Source organism: Pimephales promelas, chromosome 14, assembly GCF_988280905.1.
Source record: "Pimephales promelas chromosome 14, fPimPro1.hap1.1, whole genome shotgun sequence".
In the NCBI taxonomy this organism is placed as follows: Eukaryota; Metazoa; Chordata; class Actinopteri; order Cypriniformes; family Leuciscidae; genus Pimephales; species Pimephales promelas.
In genome coordinates this window covers 35,071,424-35,088,114 of record NC_142782.1, presented here as the reverse complement: position 1 = coordinate 35,088,114, position 16,691 = coordinate 35,071,424, and the positions used below count along the sequence as shown (strand labels likewise).

General features: G+C 36.4%; 2 protein-coding genes across 2 annotated transcripts; one reads left to right on the top strand and one right to left on the bottom strand.

Moving 5' to 3' along the window:
• The first annotated feature begins 2,661 nt into the window (after positions 1-2,661).
• slc35d2 (solute carrier family 35 member D2) lies at positions 2,662-9,403 on the top strand. Its single transcript, XM_039653463.2, has 12 exons — positions 2,662-2,933; positions 3,060-3,093; positions 3,186-3,272; positions 3,350-3,417; positions 4,100-4,171; positions 5,323-5,391; positions 5,737-5,839; positions 6,304-6,396; positions 6,465-6,532; positions 6,612-6,690; positions 8,880-8,962; positions 9,042-9,403. The coding sequence occupies exons 1-12, from the start codon at positions 2,788-2,790 to the stop codon at positions 9,157-9,159; spliced, it is 1,020 nt and encodes a 339-aa protein (XP_039509397.2). The 5' UTR covers positions 2,662-2,787; the 3' UTR covers positions 9,160-9,403.
• Positions 9,404-10,656: 1,253 nt separating this feature from the next.
• Positions 10,657-16,487, bottom strand: znf367 (zinc finger protein 367). The gene is made up of 5 exons (XM_039653475.2): positions 16,017-16,487; positions 13,757-13,907; positions 13,550-13,669; positions 12,945-13,083; positions 10,657-11,046 (listed from the first exon to the last, which is right to left on the bottom strand). The coding sequence occupies exons 1-5, from the start codon at positions 16,296-16,298 to the stop codon at positions 10,803-10,805; spliced, it is 936 nt and encodes a 311-aa protein (XP_039509409.2). The 5' UTR covers positions 16,299-16,487; the 3' UTR covers positions 10,657-10,802.
• Positions 16,488-16,691: the final 204 nt, after the last annotated feature.

Here is a 16,691-nt window from a genome sequence, read left to right as displayed (position 1 = left end):
AAACGTAACCAGCAGCACATTTCTCCACACATACTGTAGCAAACCCATAATACAGCGAGGGAGCAGCTATATATTTTTTCTAAGAGGGTAGTAATAGTTTAGCTGGCTAATATGAGCTGTTACTGTGGCTGAGCTGGGACGCGTCCGCATGAGTCCAAAGGTCGGAAGTGCGCGCGCTGTTACAATCATGTCATCTCCGCATCCCATAGATACTATTTACTACACACAATAGGCTTTTTTTCTCTGATTTTTAAAATTCTTCGCGATCGACTTGAGTGATAAAAGACTTTAGTAAAAGTCTCTATCGACGGGTTAGTGATTCCTGTAACGTACTGTTTTACGGTCAATGACATGAATACTAATCATCAGCTGTCTCACGTAACAGCACATCTATCCCCAACATAACAAACCCATAACACAGCGAGGGAGAACTAAGTTACATGAAACAATCCCAACTACATATTTTACACCACTCACAAGGGAAAAGTCACTACTCACGGAGTGTAAGGCTAGCTTCCAGCTTTCCGCTACTTCTCTTTCAAGGTAGTGATGAAACGCGTTCTGTAGCGCTGTTTGTTCGCGTTCGGCTACGGTAGGAATATGACGTCACAACATGGCGACCTTCATAGAAGGGGATTCCCGCGGTTATGGAGCTATTAATGTCTCATTCTAAGGTAATAAAAACATTACGGCTAATTAAGTAAGTTCTTTATACACCACTGAAAACATAGTTATGGATGTCATATTGCATTTCTGTTAATAGATACTCAACTTTGTTACACATTGCACCTTTAAGCTTTCTTTTACTGTCTATGTTCTAGAGTCGGTTTTGTAAGAAGTTTTTACTTCCGCATTTGAAAACCGCCAAACCGGACGTGACGCACCATGAGGCAAACTTACTCACCCTCAAGTTTCAAACCTGTATGAATGAACACAAAAGAAGATATTTTGAGGAATGTCGGTATAGACAGTGATGGATTGACTTCCATAGTTATTTCTTCAAAATAGCGTATTTTGTGTTGAGCGGAAGAAATAAATTAATAGAGGATTGAAACAACTTGAGGATGAGTAGCCTAATATGTTGACAGCATTTTCATTTTTTAAGTGAACTATTCCGTTAACTCTGAAAGTGTGACACGGAGACGCCGTTCATTTCTCTTCTGAAGATTGAGATCATGAATATGACTAATGAACTTAAAATTAAGCGTAGGCGCAGGAAAAAACAATCGTTTGAGAATGCATGACGTAAGAAATAGGCCTAATAATTATAGGTTCACAAAGAGCACAAATGAAGACACGTAGACTTATATTAATGTAAGCGACATTTAATGTTAGCCTACTTGTCAATTAATAGGCTATAATGATTATTGGACTGCATAATATGAATTAAAAGTGATTATAATTCATATAATGTAAATAAATATCAGCAAAATATGAGCAATTTTGTCGTCTAAAAATTTGTTTTCACTGTAAACTGCTTTAATTTGTAGCGAGATCAGGGAGCGTGGCATTATGACATATAGGCTACGTCACTGGTCCAGTTTTGGCCTGCGAATGTCTGACCCAGAATAAGTTTGTGTTTAAATGGAAAGAAAAGCAGTTTATCCGAACCAATCCACCTTCCTGAGCTCGAATAACCAGTTTGGTCTAACTAATCTCGAATTTACCTGATTAATAGTAGTGTAACATGACCCAAGGGGTAAATATTACAGTAGCAACTGAAACCAGCTTTGTGCAAAAACAGGCCACTGGTGGACCAGTTTCCAAATGTTTCGAACACCTGAAATTGAGAGTCAGATGATCAATGACACTCGTTTACAAAATATTACTGCAGGCAACTTTTTAGAACAACAATGGTGTTGTTAACATGGACAGATTGATGAAAAGCTCAAACGTAGAGATTGATGCTTACCTGGAATCATTACTGAACACTGAACAGCGCATACTGTGGCTCACAAGGGAATGACGTCGATTTGGTGGCATCCACTGACATCTAGTGGCGAAATCAGGAACAGGCCAATTTTATTTCAACTGCAGCAAACATACTTTTATTAATTTCTTTTTTATTATTATTTATTAATATCATTAGGGCCTAATAAGATATACCAAAACTTGATTTCTTTCACAGTGGTGGAAACTGAATAGGAGACTACATATATTTTTTGTGTTCCCATTTGCTTAAATAGCAAAAGTAAAACTCCACATAGTGATTTCACAACTTTCAAAAAGAGGAAAAAGAGATTAATAATGAAAGATTAATAATGGTAGTCAGAAGAAAGATGTCAACTTCACCGCCACTCCCACAGCGGTATGACTAGTTTATTGTAATTTGATGCGAAAGTAATAGGCTACCTTTGCATAAAATTACAATAAACTAGTGATGTGAGTAATGAACTCACATATTATAATTATATATATATATATATATATATATATATATATATATATATATATATATATATATAATTCCATATATATATATAATTTTGCATGATTTACGATGTTGATGATGATGACCGTTAAATCGCGTCATCGCAGTTTGTGAAAAGGGCGGGCTTCAACAAATCACAGACCGTTTCCGCGCCTCTAAACCCCGCCCTCTCTAAGACCACACCCCCTGTCATATTAGTTATTAGTCATTCTACGAGAGCTGTCGTTCCTCAGTCGTTCCTCTCACAATTCATGAATAATTATTAAATAACCTGTTTAGTGTGTGTACACTTCGGGTTCAGCAACAGCATGTTAGTCTCCAGACCGCCGAAGAAAGAGAGAAAACTATGAGGATTAATGGAGACTAAAGAAACCGAAAGAAAGATGATGTTAAACGACGACATTAAACACACGAAATTCATGAAGTTTTTCTCCGCCGTGTTTTACGCATGTTGTTCGTTTTTCATCATCGTGGTGAATAAATGTATTTTAACCCAGTACAAGTAAGTGTCAACATCCGGGTTTCATAATTCATGCTCATGTTTATATGTTGTTCATTCATAGGCCTACATAATAACATTATGATTCATTCATTCAATCAATGTGGTGTTTGTTGTTGTATTTGGTAGGTTTCCCTCATTTATGTTTCTTGGAATTGGGCAGGTGAGAAACATTTTTAAAAAATAAATCAAAAGTTATTTCATTAACAACACACGAAATCTATCAGTTTTTATTTTGTCTTTATTTTGTCATAGATGGCAGCAACAATCATCATTCTGTTTGTTGCCAAAAAGAACAAAGTGATCCATTTTCAGGACTTTGACAAAACTATCCCTGGAAAGGTAATGTAATGTGTCATTTTGTTTTTAATCACACTTATCACACCTCTTTGCTCATTGATAATATTATTTTTATATAGATTTTTCCTTTGCCATTGCTGTATGTGGGCAATCATGTGACCGGACTGGGAGGAACAAAGAAACTGAGGTAAATAAATCAGAAACACAAGAGTTTTCCATAAAAAGAACAAAGTTCCATTTGTTAACGTTAGTTTACTGCATTAACTAACAGGGAAATTTAGTATTAACACATTAATTAATCTCAGTTAATGTTAATTAATGTTCTAATGCATTATTAAAATCTAAAGTTGTACTTACATTATTTAATGGACCTGAACTAACCATGAACAGTTGTATTTCTAAGGGATGCGCAATAAATTGGTTTCAGCCGATATATGTTGTTATCTGATATCCGAGAAAATGTGTCTGATATATTAAAGCCGATTAATAATGTATTTTTCCTTCAGCTGAGACTCTTCAGATGTGCATTATTCAACATAATGTTTTTAAATTACTTAAAATATGATTGAAAACACTTTACAGTGAAGTACAACTAACGTGTGTCATATCGGTTACATAACATCATAATAAGAACATTAAAATTGAATGCTAAGGACATGGCTTTTGTAATCAGGCTCTCTGGAAATTATATAAAAATTTGGATTTAGATTTATCTGCCAATATATCGCTAATAAGGAATTATCGGTTATCGGTATTGGCCAAACTTTTCAAATCGGTTTTGGAATAATCTATTGACAAAAAAGTTACATAATGTACCTTAAATGTAAAATGTGACACTCGTATGAAGATGATGTTCTTGTGTTCCTCAGTTTACCCATGTTCACCGTACTCAGAAAATTCACCATTTTACTGACAATGATCATGGAATCAAGGATACTGAGGTATGTACTCTCATTTATAATATTATAATAATATTATTACATGCAGAGACGTAGTCTTTATCGTTATGGTCGTAATTACTTTATTATAATTTATAATATAATTATATTAATGATTCAAATGTTCATCTATCTATAAATTACAGGAATGTCTGTGTGTGTGTGTGTGTGTCTGTTATTCGCATATCTCTTGAACCGTTAGTCCTATGGATTTCAAACTTGACGGGTGTCTTGCTACGGGCGCGAGTAAGTCCAGTGCCGAGTTTGACGTTGTTTGGATGAGAAATGTAGATATCGTTAAATATATCGGTAAAATAAGCACACATTGAAGATGTTTAGAAGGTTGTGGTTTAAAAAGAAACAATCTGTCATAAACACTCACTCAGCTATGCACTAATACAAATATTACTGAACTTTTGCTGTGTAATTATAACAATGAGCACTCAAACACACCAATTACTAAAAAACATTATAAATTTCAGGTGAAACTCAGAAAATTAGACTATGGTGCAAAAGTTCATTTATTTCAGTAATTCAACTTAAAAGGTGACACTAATATATTATATAGACTCAATACATGCAAAGTGAGATATTTCAAGCCTTTATTTGTCATAATTGTGATGATTATGGCTTACAGATATGAAAACTTTTTCACAATATTCTAATTTTAATCATCAAAATTATAACAAATAAAGGCTTGAAATATCTCACTTTGCATGTAATGAGTCTATATAATATGTTGAAATACTGAAATAAATGAACTTTTGCACCATATTCTAATCTTCTGGGTTTCTCCTGTATAAATTATGCAACCATTGTAGTTCAATTTTCCATATTTATTGTATGTCATTATGTCAGTATCAGTATTTGTTGTCTACCATGCACAAATAAAAATGTCACTGAACTTTTCTTGTATAATTGTAACAAACACACTAAAACTGATTTTGCACGAGCACTGCACTAATAATTATAGAATTGTTACGTCCATAGACGTATTCTTTATTGTTACGGTCCATGACAAGAGCTGTTTTCTTTAATGTGTTTATTTGTGTGCTTTTTTCTGTGTTTGATGATTAAAATTAATGATATTTTTTATAGTTACAAAAAAAATTGTTATTTTTTTCAAATGATGCTTAAACTGTGTGTATGTGCAGAAAAACCTTCCCGTCGTCGCTGGTGTTCAGTGTTCTGGCGATAGTTCTGGGCGCTCTGATCGCAGCGAGGTACAGTTGAAGAACACACAAATCAATGTTCATGCAAATAAACACAGCATGTTTTCAATGAATGAGGCATTTATATAGCGCTTTTTATATGCGTTACTGTACCCAAAGCGCTTTACAATCATGTTGGGGTTCACAGAGTTTTCAATGAGCACACCTTTAATTATTACATTGTTTAAATTCATACATTTTTCGCTCTCTGTGATTTTGTATATGTACATGTGAGTTTCCTCTGATTTCACATCACTCTGAATTATAATACGCACTCGTGGATTTTCTGTAAAGCTGCTTTGAAACGATGTATATTGTGAAAAGCGCTGTATAAATAAATGTGACTTGAATCTTCAGCTCGGATCTGTCCTTTAATGCGGAAGGCTACACGTTTGTTCTGCTGAACGACGTCTTCACGGCCGGCAGTGGCGTTTACACCAAGAAGAAACTTGGAATGGAGGTACTTTATGACGGCATTAGTTATCAGGATGTTTCTGTAAATACAGGTGAAACTGGAAAAATTAGAATATAGTTCATTTATTTCAGTAATTCAACGTAAACGTGAAACTAATATATTATATAGACTCATTACATGCAAAGTGAGATGTTTCAAGCCTTTATTTGTTATAATTGTGATGATTATGGCTTACAGATATGAAAACCTTTTCACAATATACTAATTTTTAATTTGGGGTTAAAGCCATAATCATCACAATTATAACAAATAAAGGCTTGAAATATCTCACTTTGCATGTAATGAGCCTATATAATATATTAGTTTCTGAAATAAATAAATTAACTTATGCACGATATTTTACTTTTTTGAGTTTCACCTGTAATAATGCAATTATAACTTGAGAACTGTTGCTTTGAAAACTTTACAACAGCCAAACCCAACGCAAACACTTCTTTCTGTCATTACAGGAGCTCGGGAAATATGGAGTTTTGTTTTATAATGCATTTATCATTATTATACCAACTGTGCTGGTGAGCGCTTACTCTGGAGATTTACAAAAGGTGAGTGAGAACATGAAGATAAAATCAATAATTAGAGAATATTAACATATGTTCCTCCTTGTTTTAAGGCCCTTGCCTTTGAGGGATGGCTGTCTTTTACATTCATATTTTATTTTTTACTGTCTTGTGTCATGGGGTGAGTCTGACTTATGATGTTTTTAAAATTGGATGATATATGGATTTATAAATAACTACAATCTTATATCCCGTTTCAGGTTTATTTTGATGTATTCTATCATCCTCTGCAGCTTTTACAACACGGCACTGACAACGACAGTCGTTGGAGCGATTAAAGTATCTTCACTAATTATATTTATTATTTTAATGTACACTACTGTTCAGAAGTTTAGGGTCTGTAAGATTAATGTTTTTATTCATCAAGGACGCATTAAATTGATCAAAAGTGACAGTAAAGACATTACAAAAATAAATGCGGTTCTTATGAAATTTCTATTCATCAAAGAATCAGTTTCAACACTGATAATAATCATAAATGTGTCTTGATCATCAGATCCTCATATTAGAGTGATTTCTGAAGGGTCATGTGACACTGAAGACTGGAGTAATGATGCTGAAAATCACAGGAATAAATTACACTTTACTGTATACTCACATAGAAAACTGATGATTTGTCAAACTCAGTTCCTGGAGGGCCACAGCTCTACAGAGATTAGTTCCAACCCTGCTTCAACACACACACACACACTTGCAGTTTTCAAATGAGCCTGAAGGACTTGATTAGCTGATCAGGTGTGCTTAATTAGGGTTGAAGCTAAACTCTGCAGGGTTGTGGTCCAGTTTGACACCCCTGATTTTCATTATAATAATATTTCACTGTTTTTATTATTTTTATTAAAAAGTCTTACAGATTTCAAACTTTTGAATGGTTGTTTATTCAAAGTGTTTACATTTGAGATGCACGATATATTGTTATCGGCCCGATAAGAAAATGTGGCAGATATATTGAAGCTGATAAATAATGTATTATTTCTTTGAGCTGAGACTCTTCAGATGCACACAGTTCAACAATTCTTATGAATTGCTTGAAATATGATTGGAATCACTTCAAAAAAGGAAAATACAGTGAAGTGCAACATGTTCTGTCATATCGGCTTCTTAAGATTATAATGAGTACATTATAAGTGTGTTTGGATCGTGGTTTTTAATTGTGAGACTTTTGTTTTTCTTAATCAGGCTCTCAAATTACTTTAAAAAATAAAGCTTTTAGAATATAAAGCTTTTAAATATAAAGAGTTATCGTATCGACCAAAATTTGGGTCTAGATTTATCGGCCAATATATAGTTTTTTAAATATAAAGAGTTATCGTATAGGACAAAATTTGTTTCTAGATTTATTGGCCAATATATCGGTTATCAGCTTTTAAATATTAAGAGTTATCGTATCGACCAAAATTTGGATCTAGATTTATCGGCCTTTAAATATAAAGAATTATCATGCAAAATTTGGATTTTGATTTATCGGCCAATATATCGGTTATTGGCTTTTAAATATAAAGAGTTATCGTATCGCCCAAAATTTGGATCTAGATTTATCGGCCAATATATCGGTTATTGGCTTTTAAATATAAAGAGTTATCGGTATCGGTCAAAATTTGGATCTAGATTTATCGGCCAATATATCAGTTATCGGCTTTCAAATATAAAGAGTTATCGGCATCGACCAAAATTTGGATCTAGATTTATCGGCCAATATATCGGTTATCGGCTTTTAAATATTGAGAGTTGTCTGTATCGGTTAAAATTTGGATCTAGATTTATCGGCCAAAATACTTCACTTATCGACTTTCAAACATAAAGAGTTATTGGTATCGGCCAAAATACTTCGGTTATCGGCTTTTAAATATAAAGAGTTATCGGTATCGGTCAAAATTTGGATCTAGATTTATCGGCCAATATATCGGTTATCGGCTTTTAAATATAAAGAGTTATCGGTATCGGTCAAAATTTGGATCTAGATTTATCGGCCAATATATCGGTTATCGGCTTTTAAATATAAAGAGTTATCGATATCGGCCAAAATTCGGATCTAGATTTATCGGCCAATATATCGGTTATCGGCTTTTAAATATAAAGAGTTATCGATATCGGCCAAAATTCGGATCTAGATTTATCGGCCAATATATCGGTTATCGGCTTTTAAATATTAAGAGTTATCGTATCGACCAAAATTTGGATATAGATTTATCGGTCAATATATCGGTTATCAGCTTTCAAACATAAAGAGTTATCGTATCGACCAAAATTTGGATATAGATTTATCGGCCAATATATCGGTCATCGGCTTTTAAATAGTAAGAGTTATCGGTATCGACCAAAATTTGGATTTTGATTTATCGGCTTATATATCGGCTTTCAAATATAAAGAATTATCAACATTTTCAGATCGGTGCATCCCTAATTACATATAGTTTATCCATCATATGTTCATTAGGGCTTTCATAAGTCATCTTGTTCCCTCTCAGAATGTTGCTGTGATGTATATCGGCATGTTTGTTGGTGGAGACTATATCTTCTCATGGACGAACTTTATAGGCCTGAATATATGGTAAGAAACGCCTTAAAGTCATATTTCCTCTGCATGGCTGACGTCCGTCTCCTAACGCTCGAGTTTCTCCACGTTTCAGCATCTCAGCGGGACTGATTTACTCCTACATCACGTTCAGCGGCAGCTCCTCGGAAGGAGCGAACCCGTCCGAACACACAGCGATCCGCATCACAGACGACCATTCCGAGAAAACATGATACTACAGTTTGCATCTCAATGTTTAGCCTTTTTTTTATTTAAATTTTGGGAGGAAAATCACTTGCTGCTCGACGAACATACAAACCTGTTCCATGTTTTATACCCTTAATTAAATAAAAACAAACATGACGACCAAGAACGATGTATATCATTTAATTAGGACTTGAAGTGCTAACACACTAAGTTCGGCTAATGAGTAAAAAAAAAAAGCCAGCTTACAAAATTTACAAAGTCCTTTCAGCACAGCGAACACAACGTCTCAAAAACAAAACACATGATTACATTCTGCTGTCGTGACGTAATCGCCTGGGATCGTTTCGCTTTTACACGGTACACCATGCACGGCTTTCTGAGGGTTTTTTAGGGGGAATATATTACTTCACTTATAAAATGGAGAAATAAACTCAATAAGTCATATATAAACAAAAAAAAATGTCCAATTAACTCTCTCAAAAACATGCATTCACCAAATGAAGAGGAAAGACGCTGATTTTAACTGCATCAAGCATGAAATCTGCGAATGCATTTAATCCAAAGAACATAATACGAACTACTAAATTACACGTGAACAGAATGTAGTGTTACGGATTATGAAGACACCGAAATAACAAGTGCCGTTTCCCATCCAGAATCTCATTCGATCGTCTCTCTTTGGAAGTGTCTATAGTTGAGCTATTGATGTGAGACAAATAGTAATAGATTAATATTGTAAGTGCTTCAGTTTATAGGGTTTTTACCCATGAACTCTAACGCTAGCGTATAAACGTGTACCTCTGCGACACATAGATGGCATTTTAAAGCTGGTTAGTTTGACGTTATTGCAAAGCCTGAGCCCTCATCGCCTACGGCTGACAGCAGGTGGCGCTCAACACTGCTTTAAATAGAATAAATACATGATTAAACGTGACCAATGTGATGGAAGCGAACCGGACTAATGCGCATCTACGTACAGATGAAACTGAGTATGGTGCAAACGTTAATTTATTTCAGTAATTCAACTTAAAAGCTGAAACTAATATATTATATAGACTCATTACATGCAAAGTGAGATATTTCAAGCCTTTATTTGTTATAATTGTGATGATTATGGCTTAAACCCCAAATTCAAAATTTGAATATTGTGGAAAGGTTTTCTTATCTGTAAGGCATAATCATCACAATTATAACAAATAAAGGCTTGAAATATCTCACTTTGCATGTAATGAGTCTATATAATATATTAGTTTCAGCTTTTAAGTTGAATTACTGAAATAAATTAACTAGTTTCACCTGAATACATGAAAGCCAGCCTTTAACTACACGATCCTTCGTAAACAAGTCTTCATCTTTAGCAGGTCGATCAGCGCACCCTGTTTCAAAACACACACACACACACACTAAAATCCTTTTAAAAAATAACACGCACAACAACTCCACCCACAAACCCAAAAAGAAAAACACTCATGACATGTACACAAAGTGCTCAACGAAACAAAAAACAAACAAAACGACGTCCCACCTGCTTATCAAGCGGAGAAAACAGAACAACATTCTTCATAATGATATTTATCTACCATCATAGCAGCCTAAAGGTACAATAGGAAGCAAAATAAGGTGCTTGTAGCTTATACGACGCGAGGAAAGTCCACGTCTGGTGTTCTCCTCAGGCCGAGAGATTGTTAGCTAGCTCGATGAGCGCGAGCGCACCGTGTAGACGCTCTCTCTGCTCTTGGAGACGCCGGCGTGCCGTTCCCGCGTTCTTCTCGTCCTCTTGCTCGTCGTCTTCTCCTTCGTCCGATGGAAGGAAGTCTAGAGGATCCTGCTGTTCCTGATCCTCGATAGTGGCTTTACTCAGAGTCTTTCCTTTCTCCGGCGGGGGCGACCGCTGTTCCCTCGTCTGCCAGTATCTGACGAAACAAGCGCAACCGGGGTTACCATCATCGTTAAATAAAAAGATCTTAAACCTTCAAAAAGATCTTTGCCACACGTATATATTGAGGCATTAAAGGGTTAGTTCACCCAAAAATGAAAAATTAAAATTCTGTCAGTATTTCCTCACCCTCATGTTGTTCCAACCCCGTAAGACCTTCGTTCATCTTCGCAACACAAATTAAGATATTTAAGATATTAAGATCGCTCCATAGGCTTCTTGAGGGAATGACTCTTGCTGGCCTCGAAAAGTCATTAAAGACATCGTTAAAATAGTCCAAGTGACTACAGTCGCTCAATCTTAACTTTATCAAACGTCGAGAACACTTTTGTGCGCAAAAACAAACAAAAATAAGGACTTTATTTCAACTATTCACTTCCTTCTCCATGAGCCTGTAGTCAGTTAACGTAGTGTGATTGCGTAAAGCTACGTCACACGAAGGCTCACTATTGGCCGACGCTGGTCATGTGTGTGTGATGCGTGTGACGTACAATAACAGAAGCTTACGCTATTAAACTAGTAACCTGACTCGCGCAGAGGGAGAAATAAACAAATAGTTGAAATAAAGTCATTATTTTTGTTGTTTTTTTGCGCACAAAAGTGTTCTCGTCGTTTGATAAACTTAAGATTGAGCCCCTGTAGTCACTTGGACTATTTTAACGATGTCTTTAATGACTTTTCGATGCCAGCGAGAGTCATTCCCTCAAGAAGCCTATGGACTGTATGCAGGAGCGATCTTAATATCTTAAATATCTTAATTTGTGTTGCGAAGATGAACGAAGGTCTTACGGGGTTGGAACAACATGAGGGTGAGGAAATACTGACAGAATTTTCATTTTTGGGTGAACTAACCCTTTAATACTGAAATATAGAATACACAAAACTACTGAATGAAAAGTCCCACATCAAAAAACAAGAATTGTTGTGATTTCAAGTCCCTCAGTGGTGAAAATCAAGCGTTTAATGTTGTTTTTGTGTGTTTAATATGCTTTAATACAGTATTTCCTCCTTAAAACTGCAGTGAACCAAAGACAGTCTCAAAAACACGCTTTGAAATCGCTGGTGTTTCTGACGCCACAAACCACCTTGTAACAAATCAGATCAACGTGTGATCGTCTCTCTGAGTGAGGGAGTGGAGGCGGGGCTCATTTGCATATTCATAGAACCACGCATACTAAATGAGGGAAGGGTTTGCCTCAAACTCCTAATTATAGTTAGTAAGGTAGTTGTTAAGTTTAGGATTGAGGGATGTAGAATATGATCACGGAGATGAGAATAAGGCATTAATATGTGCTTTATGAGAACTAATAAACAGCCAATATCGTAGTAATATGAATGTTAATATGCAACTAGATCATAGTGAGAATTGGACCCTAAACTTAAGTGTTAAAGTTGAAAAACATAAACTTAACGAAAATGAGAAACGTAGATTAGCACTAAAAATAAATACATAATTGTTCAATATTTTTGGGGATGGACCAGTTATTATAGTACTATATATTATATCCAACTGCAGGAATGCATGTTCTCAGAAATTACAGTCTAAAAGAAAAATGTAAAATTATTATTATTTCCAGCATTATAAGCACAGAGCTTAGGTGAATTATGCACAACAAAAACATAACACTTGTGTGTGTTTATCGATACAATATTGCGATACTATGCCACCCGTAATCAACATGTTTACCAATAAACAGAAAACATTCGCATTCATATCGCACACTTACTGAGATCATGAGCTCTGGTGTGTATCTCCGCCCCCTTTTGATTGACAGGTCAGCTGATCATCAGCTGTTTTTACACAATAACAGCACAGATAATTGCTTTTATCGGCAACCCTAGTGTTCATCAAGTGTCTCTGGACGTTTTACTCACTTTGTCAGCCATTCGGCGACGGCCTTGTTGTCGGCTCCGAGTGATTGGCCCGGCCCGCCCGTCGGCTCCTCGCGCTTCAGTCTAGCGTACGGGTGTTTGGGACAGTGGCGGTTAGCGTGAGTAAACCGGCTACCGCATCCTAAAACACACAGAGAAATGACTTTATATTAGAGAAACTCAAGCATTTAGAGATCACAGCGCTGAGGTCTGCACTAATAATAATAACAGCACAGTACTAGCACACCTAAGTCTCGATATACGTTATGGAAAATCAAAGAATTAACTCATTTTGAACAAAATCAGGCCAATCGCTGGTGGACGTCACAAACGACCTCGTAACCAATCAGATCAACGTGTGATTGCTGAGTGAGTGAGTGGAGGCGGGGCTAATTTGCATATTCATAGAACCACGCATACTAAATGGGGTGTCGAGTTACATTCAAGTTATTAAATAATATGTGGGCGGAGCAACCTGTCACTCACATGAGATCAGCCAATAGCAAACCACAACCATCCAATCAATCACCCACAGGCAAAATCAAGCCCCGCCCACATTTGTTCTCGTTCCAGAAGCGTTTCACTCGATATACGGCACAAACGCTCACCTTTCTCCGAGCAGACGAAGGGCTTCTCTCCAGTGTGGAGGCGCTGATGGGTCTTCAACTGTCCGCTCTGGACAAACCTTTTCCCGCAGTCCGGATAATCGCACAGATACGGTCTCTCGCCTGTAACAGAACCAGGAAAATTAACACTCGATCTGCCGTCTGAACGCAAACGCACATGACCGCAGGACTCAGTGTAGCGCCACGAACCGGTGTGTGTCCGCTTGTGCGCCTGCAGGGACTTCTCCCGGGGAAAGACCCGGTTGCAGATGTTGCATCGGATGCGACTGGTTGAGTTTTCGCCCTCGTTGATCAGCTCTCGAACGGTTTCGGCCCGCGGGCGTCCACGCCGGATCCCATCCTGCAGTAATAAACCAGGAAAGAGCATGTTAGACTGATGACAGAACGATCCATATGCAAACGCGAGCACTTTTATGATGTACAGATGCACTTTTATGATGGACAGATGCACTTTTATGATGGATAGATGCACTTTTATGATGGACAGATGCACTTTTATGATGGACAGATGCACTTTTATGATGGATAGATGAACTTTTATGATGGATAGATGCACTTTTATGATGGACAGATGCACTTTTATGATGGACAGATGCACTTTTATGATGGACAGATGCACTTTTATGATGGACAGATGCACTTTTATGATGGACAGATGCACTTTTATGATGGACAGATGCACTTTTATGATGGACAGATGCACTTTTGAATGGACAGATGCACTTTTAAATGGATAGATGCACTTTTATGATGGATAGATGCACTTTATGATGGACAGATGCACTTTTATGATGGATAGATGCACTTTTATGATGGACAGATGCACTTTTATGATGGACAGATTCACTTTTATGATGAACAGATGCACTTTTATGATGGATAGATAAACTTTTATGATGGACAGATGCACTTTTATGATTGATAGATGCACTTTTATGATGGACAGATGCACTTTTATGATGGACAGATGCACTTTTATGATGGATAGATGCACTTTTGAATGGACAGATGCACTTTTATGATGGATAGATGCACTTTTATGATGGATAGATGCACTTTTATGATGGATAGATGCACTTTTGAATGGACAGATGCACTTTTATGATGGATAGATGCACTTTTATGATGATAGATGCACTTTTATGATGGATAGATGCACTTTTGAATGGACAGATGCACTTTTATGATGGATAGATGCACTTTTATGATGGATAGATGCACTTTTATGATGGATAGATTCACTTTTATGATGGATAGATGCACTTTTATGATTGATAGATGCACTTTTGAATGGACAGATGCACTTTTATGATGGATAAATTCACTTTTAGGAACTTCAAGACAGAAACAGCCATTCACTGCCATTATAAAGCTTGACATTTTTAATACAACTCTTCTGAAGGAAGAGTGGCATATACACCTAGGATGACTTCAGGGTAAATCATGGGCCAATTTTAACTTTTGCGTGAACTATCCAATTAAAAACAATGAACTGAACTGATTATCTTCTGTACTGCTGATATTGAAGATGCATCATTTGATTTGGTTATTTTCCTATACTTTTTATTACTTTGCAATCTGTACTGTGCAAAATTAAAAACATATTTTTACTTCTTTGAAAAACCTATACATTACATAATAAAAGTTAATATATTTAATGCACAACTATAATGCACAAATATAAACAGTGATACCATATGCCATACCTGATAAACAAATATAAAACACATTGTAGTATGTAATAATAACAGTATAGTAACATAACGCCACATATTCTGATTAATATGTTGATGCAAAAACTGAAACGAGAACAATAATGGTAACAGTTATTACTTAGTTAACATTAATGTATTTACTAACATGAACTAACAATTAGCATTACATTTGTTGTTGTTTTTTATCTTTGTAAAAGTTAGTTAATAAAATCCAGCTGTTGATTGTTTGTTAATTTGCGTTCACCGTGCATTAACTAATGTTAACAAATACAGCCTTTGTTTTTAATAACGTATTAGTAAATGTTGAAATGAATATTAACTAAGATTAACAAATGCTGTAGAAGTATTGTTCATTCTTAGTTCATGTTCACCAATTAACCTCATTATGAAGTGTTACTTACAACAAAAACACGCACATGAAAACATATAAAAAAAGTCATTATGTGGCAAATGGAGTTTTCTAGAACCAATAATCGTAACATTTTGGCGCGCACGTCTGACGTCATCACGCCCAACTCCCAGCTGCCTCACAATGGAGGAAATTTAAAATCCCATTCAGCGCGCGCGTTTTATATACAGTATGCAACAATTAATGTGCATCATGCGATAGAAACTCAACGCTTAAATTGAATAAACGCTAATAAATTATAACTGTGTGCTAGTTTTAGCCTATATAAAACAGAATGCATTGCTACTTATACAGTACTAGTCACTGGTATAGTGATTTAGTTTACCTTTAAGTGCTCCGGGCAGGAGTTGAGATCGGATTCGGCGGGAGAAGCGCTGTTTCGGGTCGGGGATCCGGTACCGCTGCCCGATCCGGGACTCAGAGTCACATTGTGCGCGTTTTCACCCCAACGCCACGGATAAACCATGAAGTCACTGAATCCGGGGCTGGTGGGCATCAGAGAATCCGCTTTCGGTTTGATCGGGGTCGTTTTGATCACGGACACCAAAACTCTTTTTGGCGAATCGTTACAAAATATCATTTGATGTTTGCTGTCAGCCATTTCCATTAAGTGCAGTAAAAAAAACTGGATCTTAAAACCGTTCTTAAAATATATTTAAAAAAATCCAAAGTGAAAATAAGTGCAGACGGAAGGTTAACGTCCTGCCGTTAGTCGTTTAATAATAAAGTCAGTCATTCCCAATGTTACATGTATCGCTGTTCCTGCGCGCGGTGCCTTTGATTCCGCTCGCTCTCACTGGCAGGAGTTTGATACAGTGACCCGATCGCACTCGCTATTTTCCCGCGTTGGAAATCGCGCCCGAGCGCAGGGTCCAGCCAATCGTTAAAGAGGACGTTACAGCGCTCGCGCCGAACAACCAATGAGCACACGCTGTGAGATTCTCTCAGCGCACAGTAACCAATGAGAGCGCGCGAACAATTCCTTGACTCTGACCAGAAC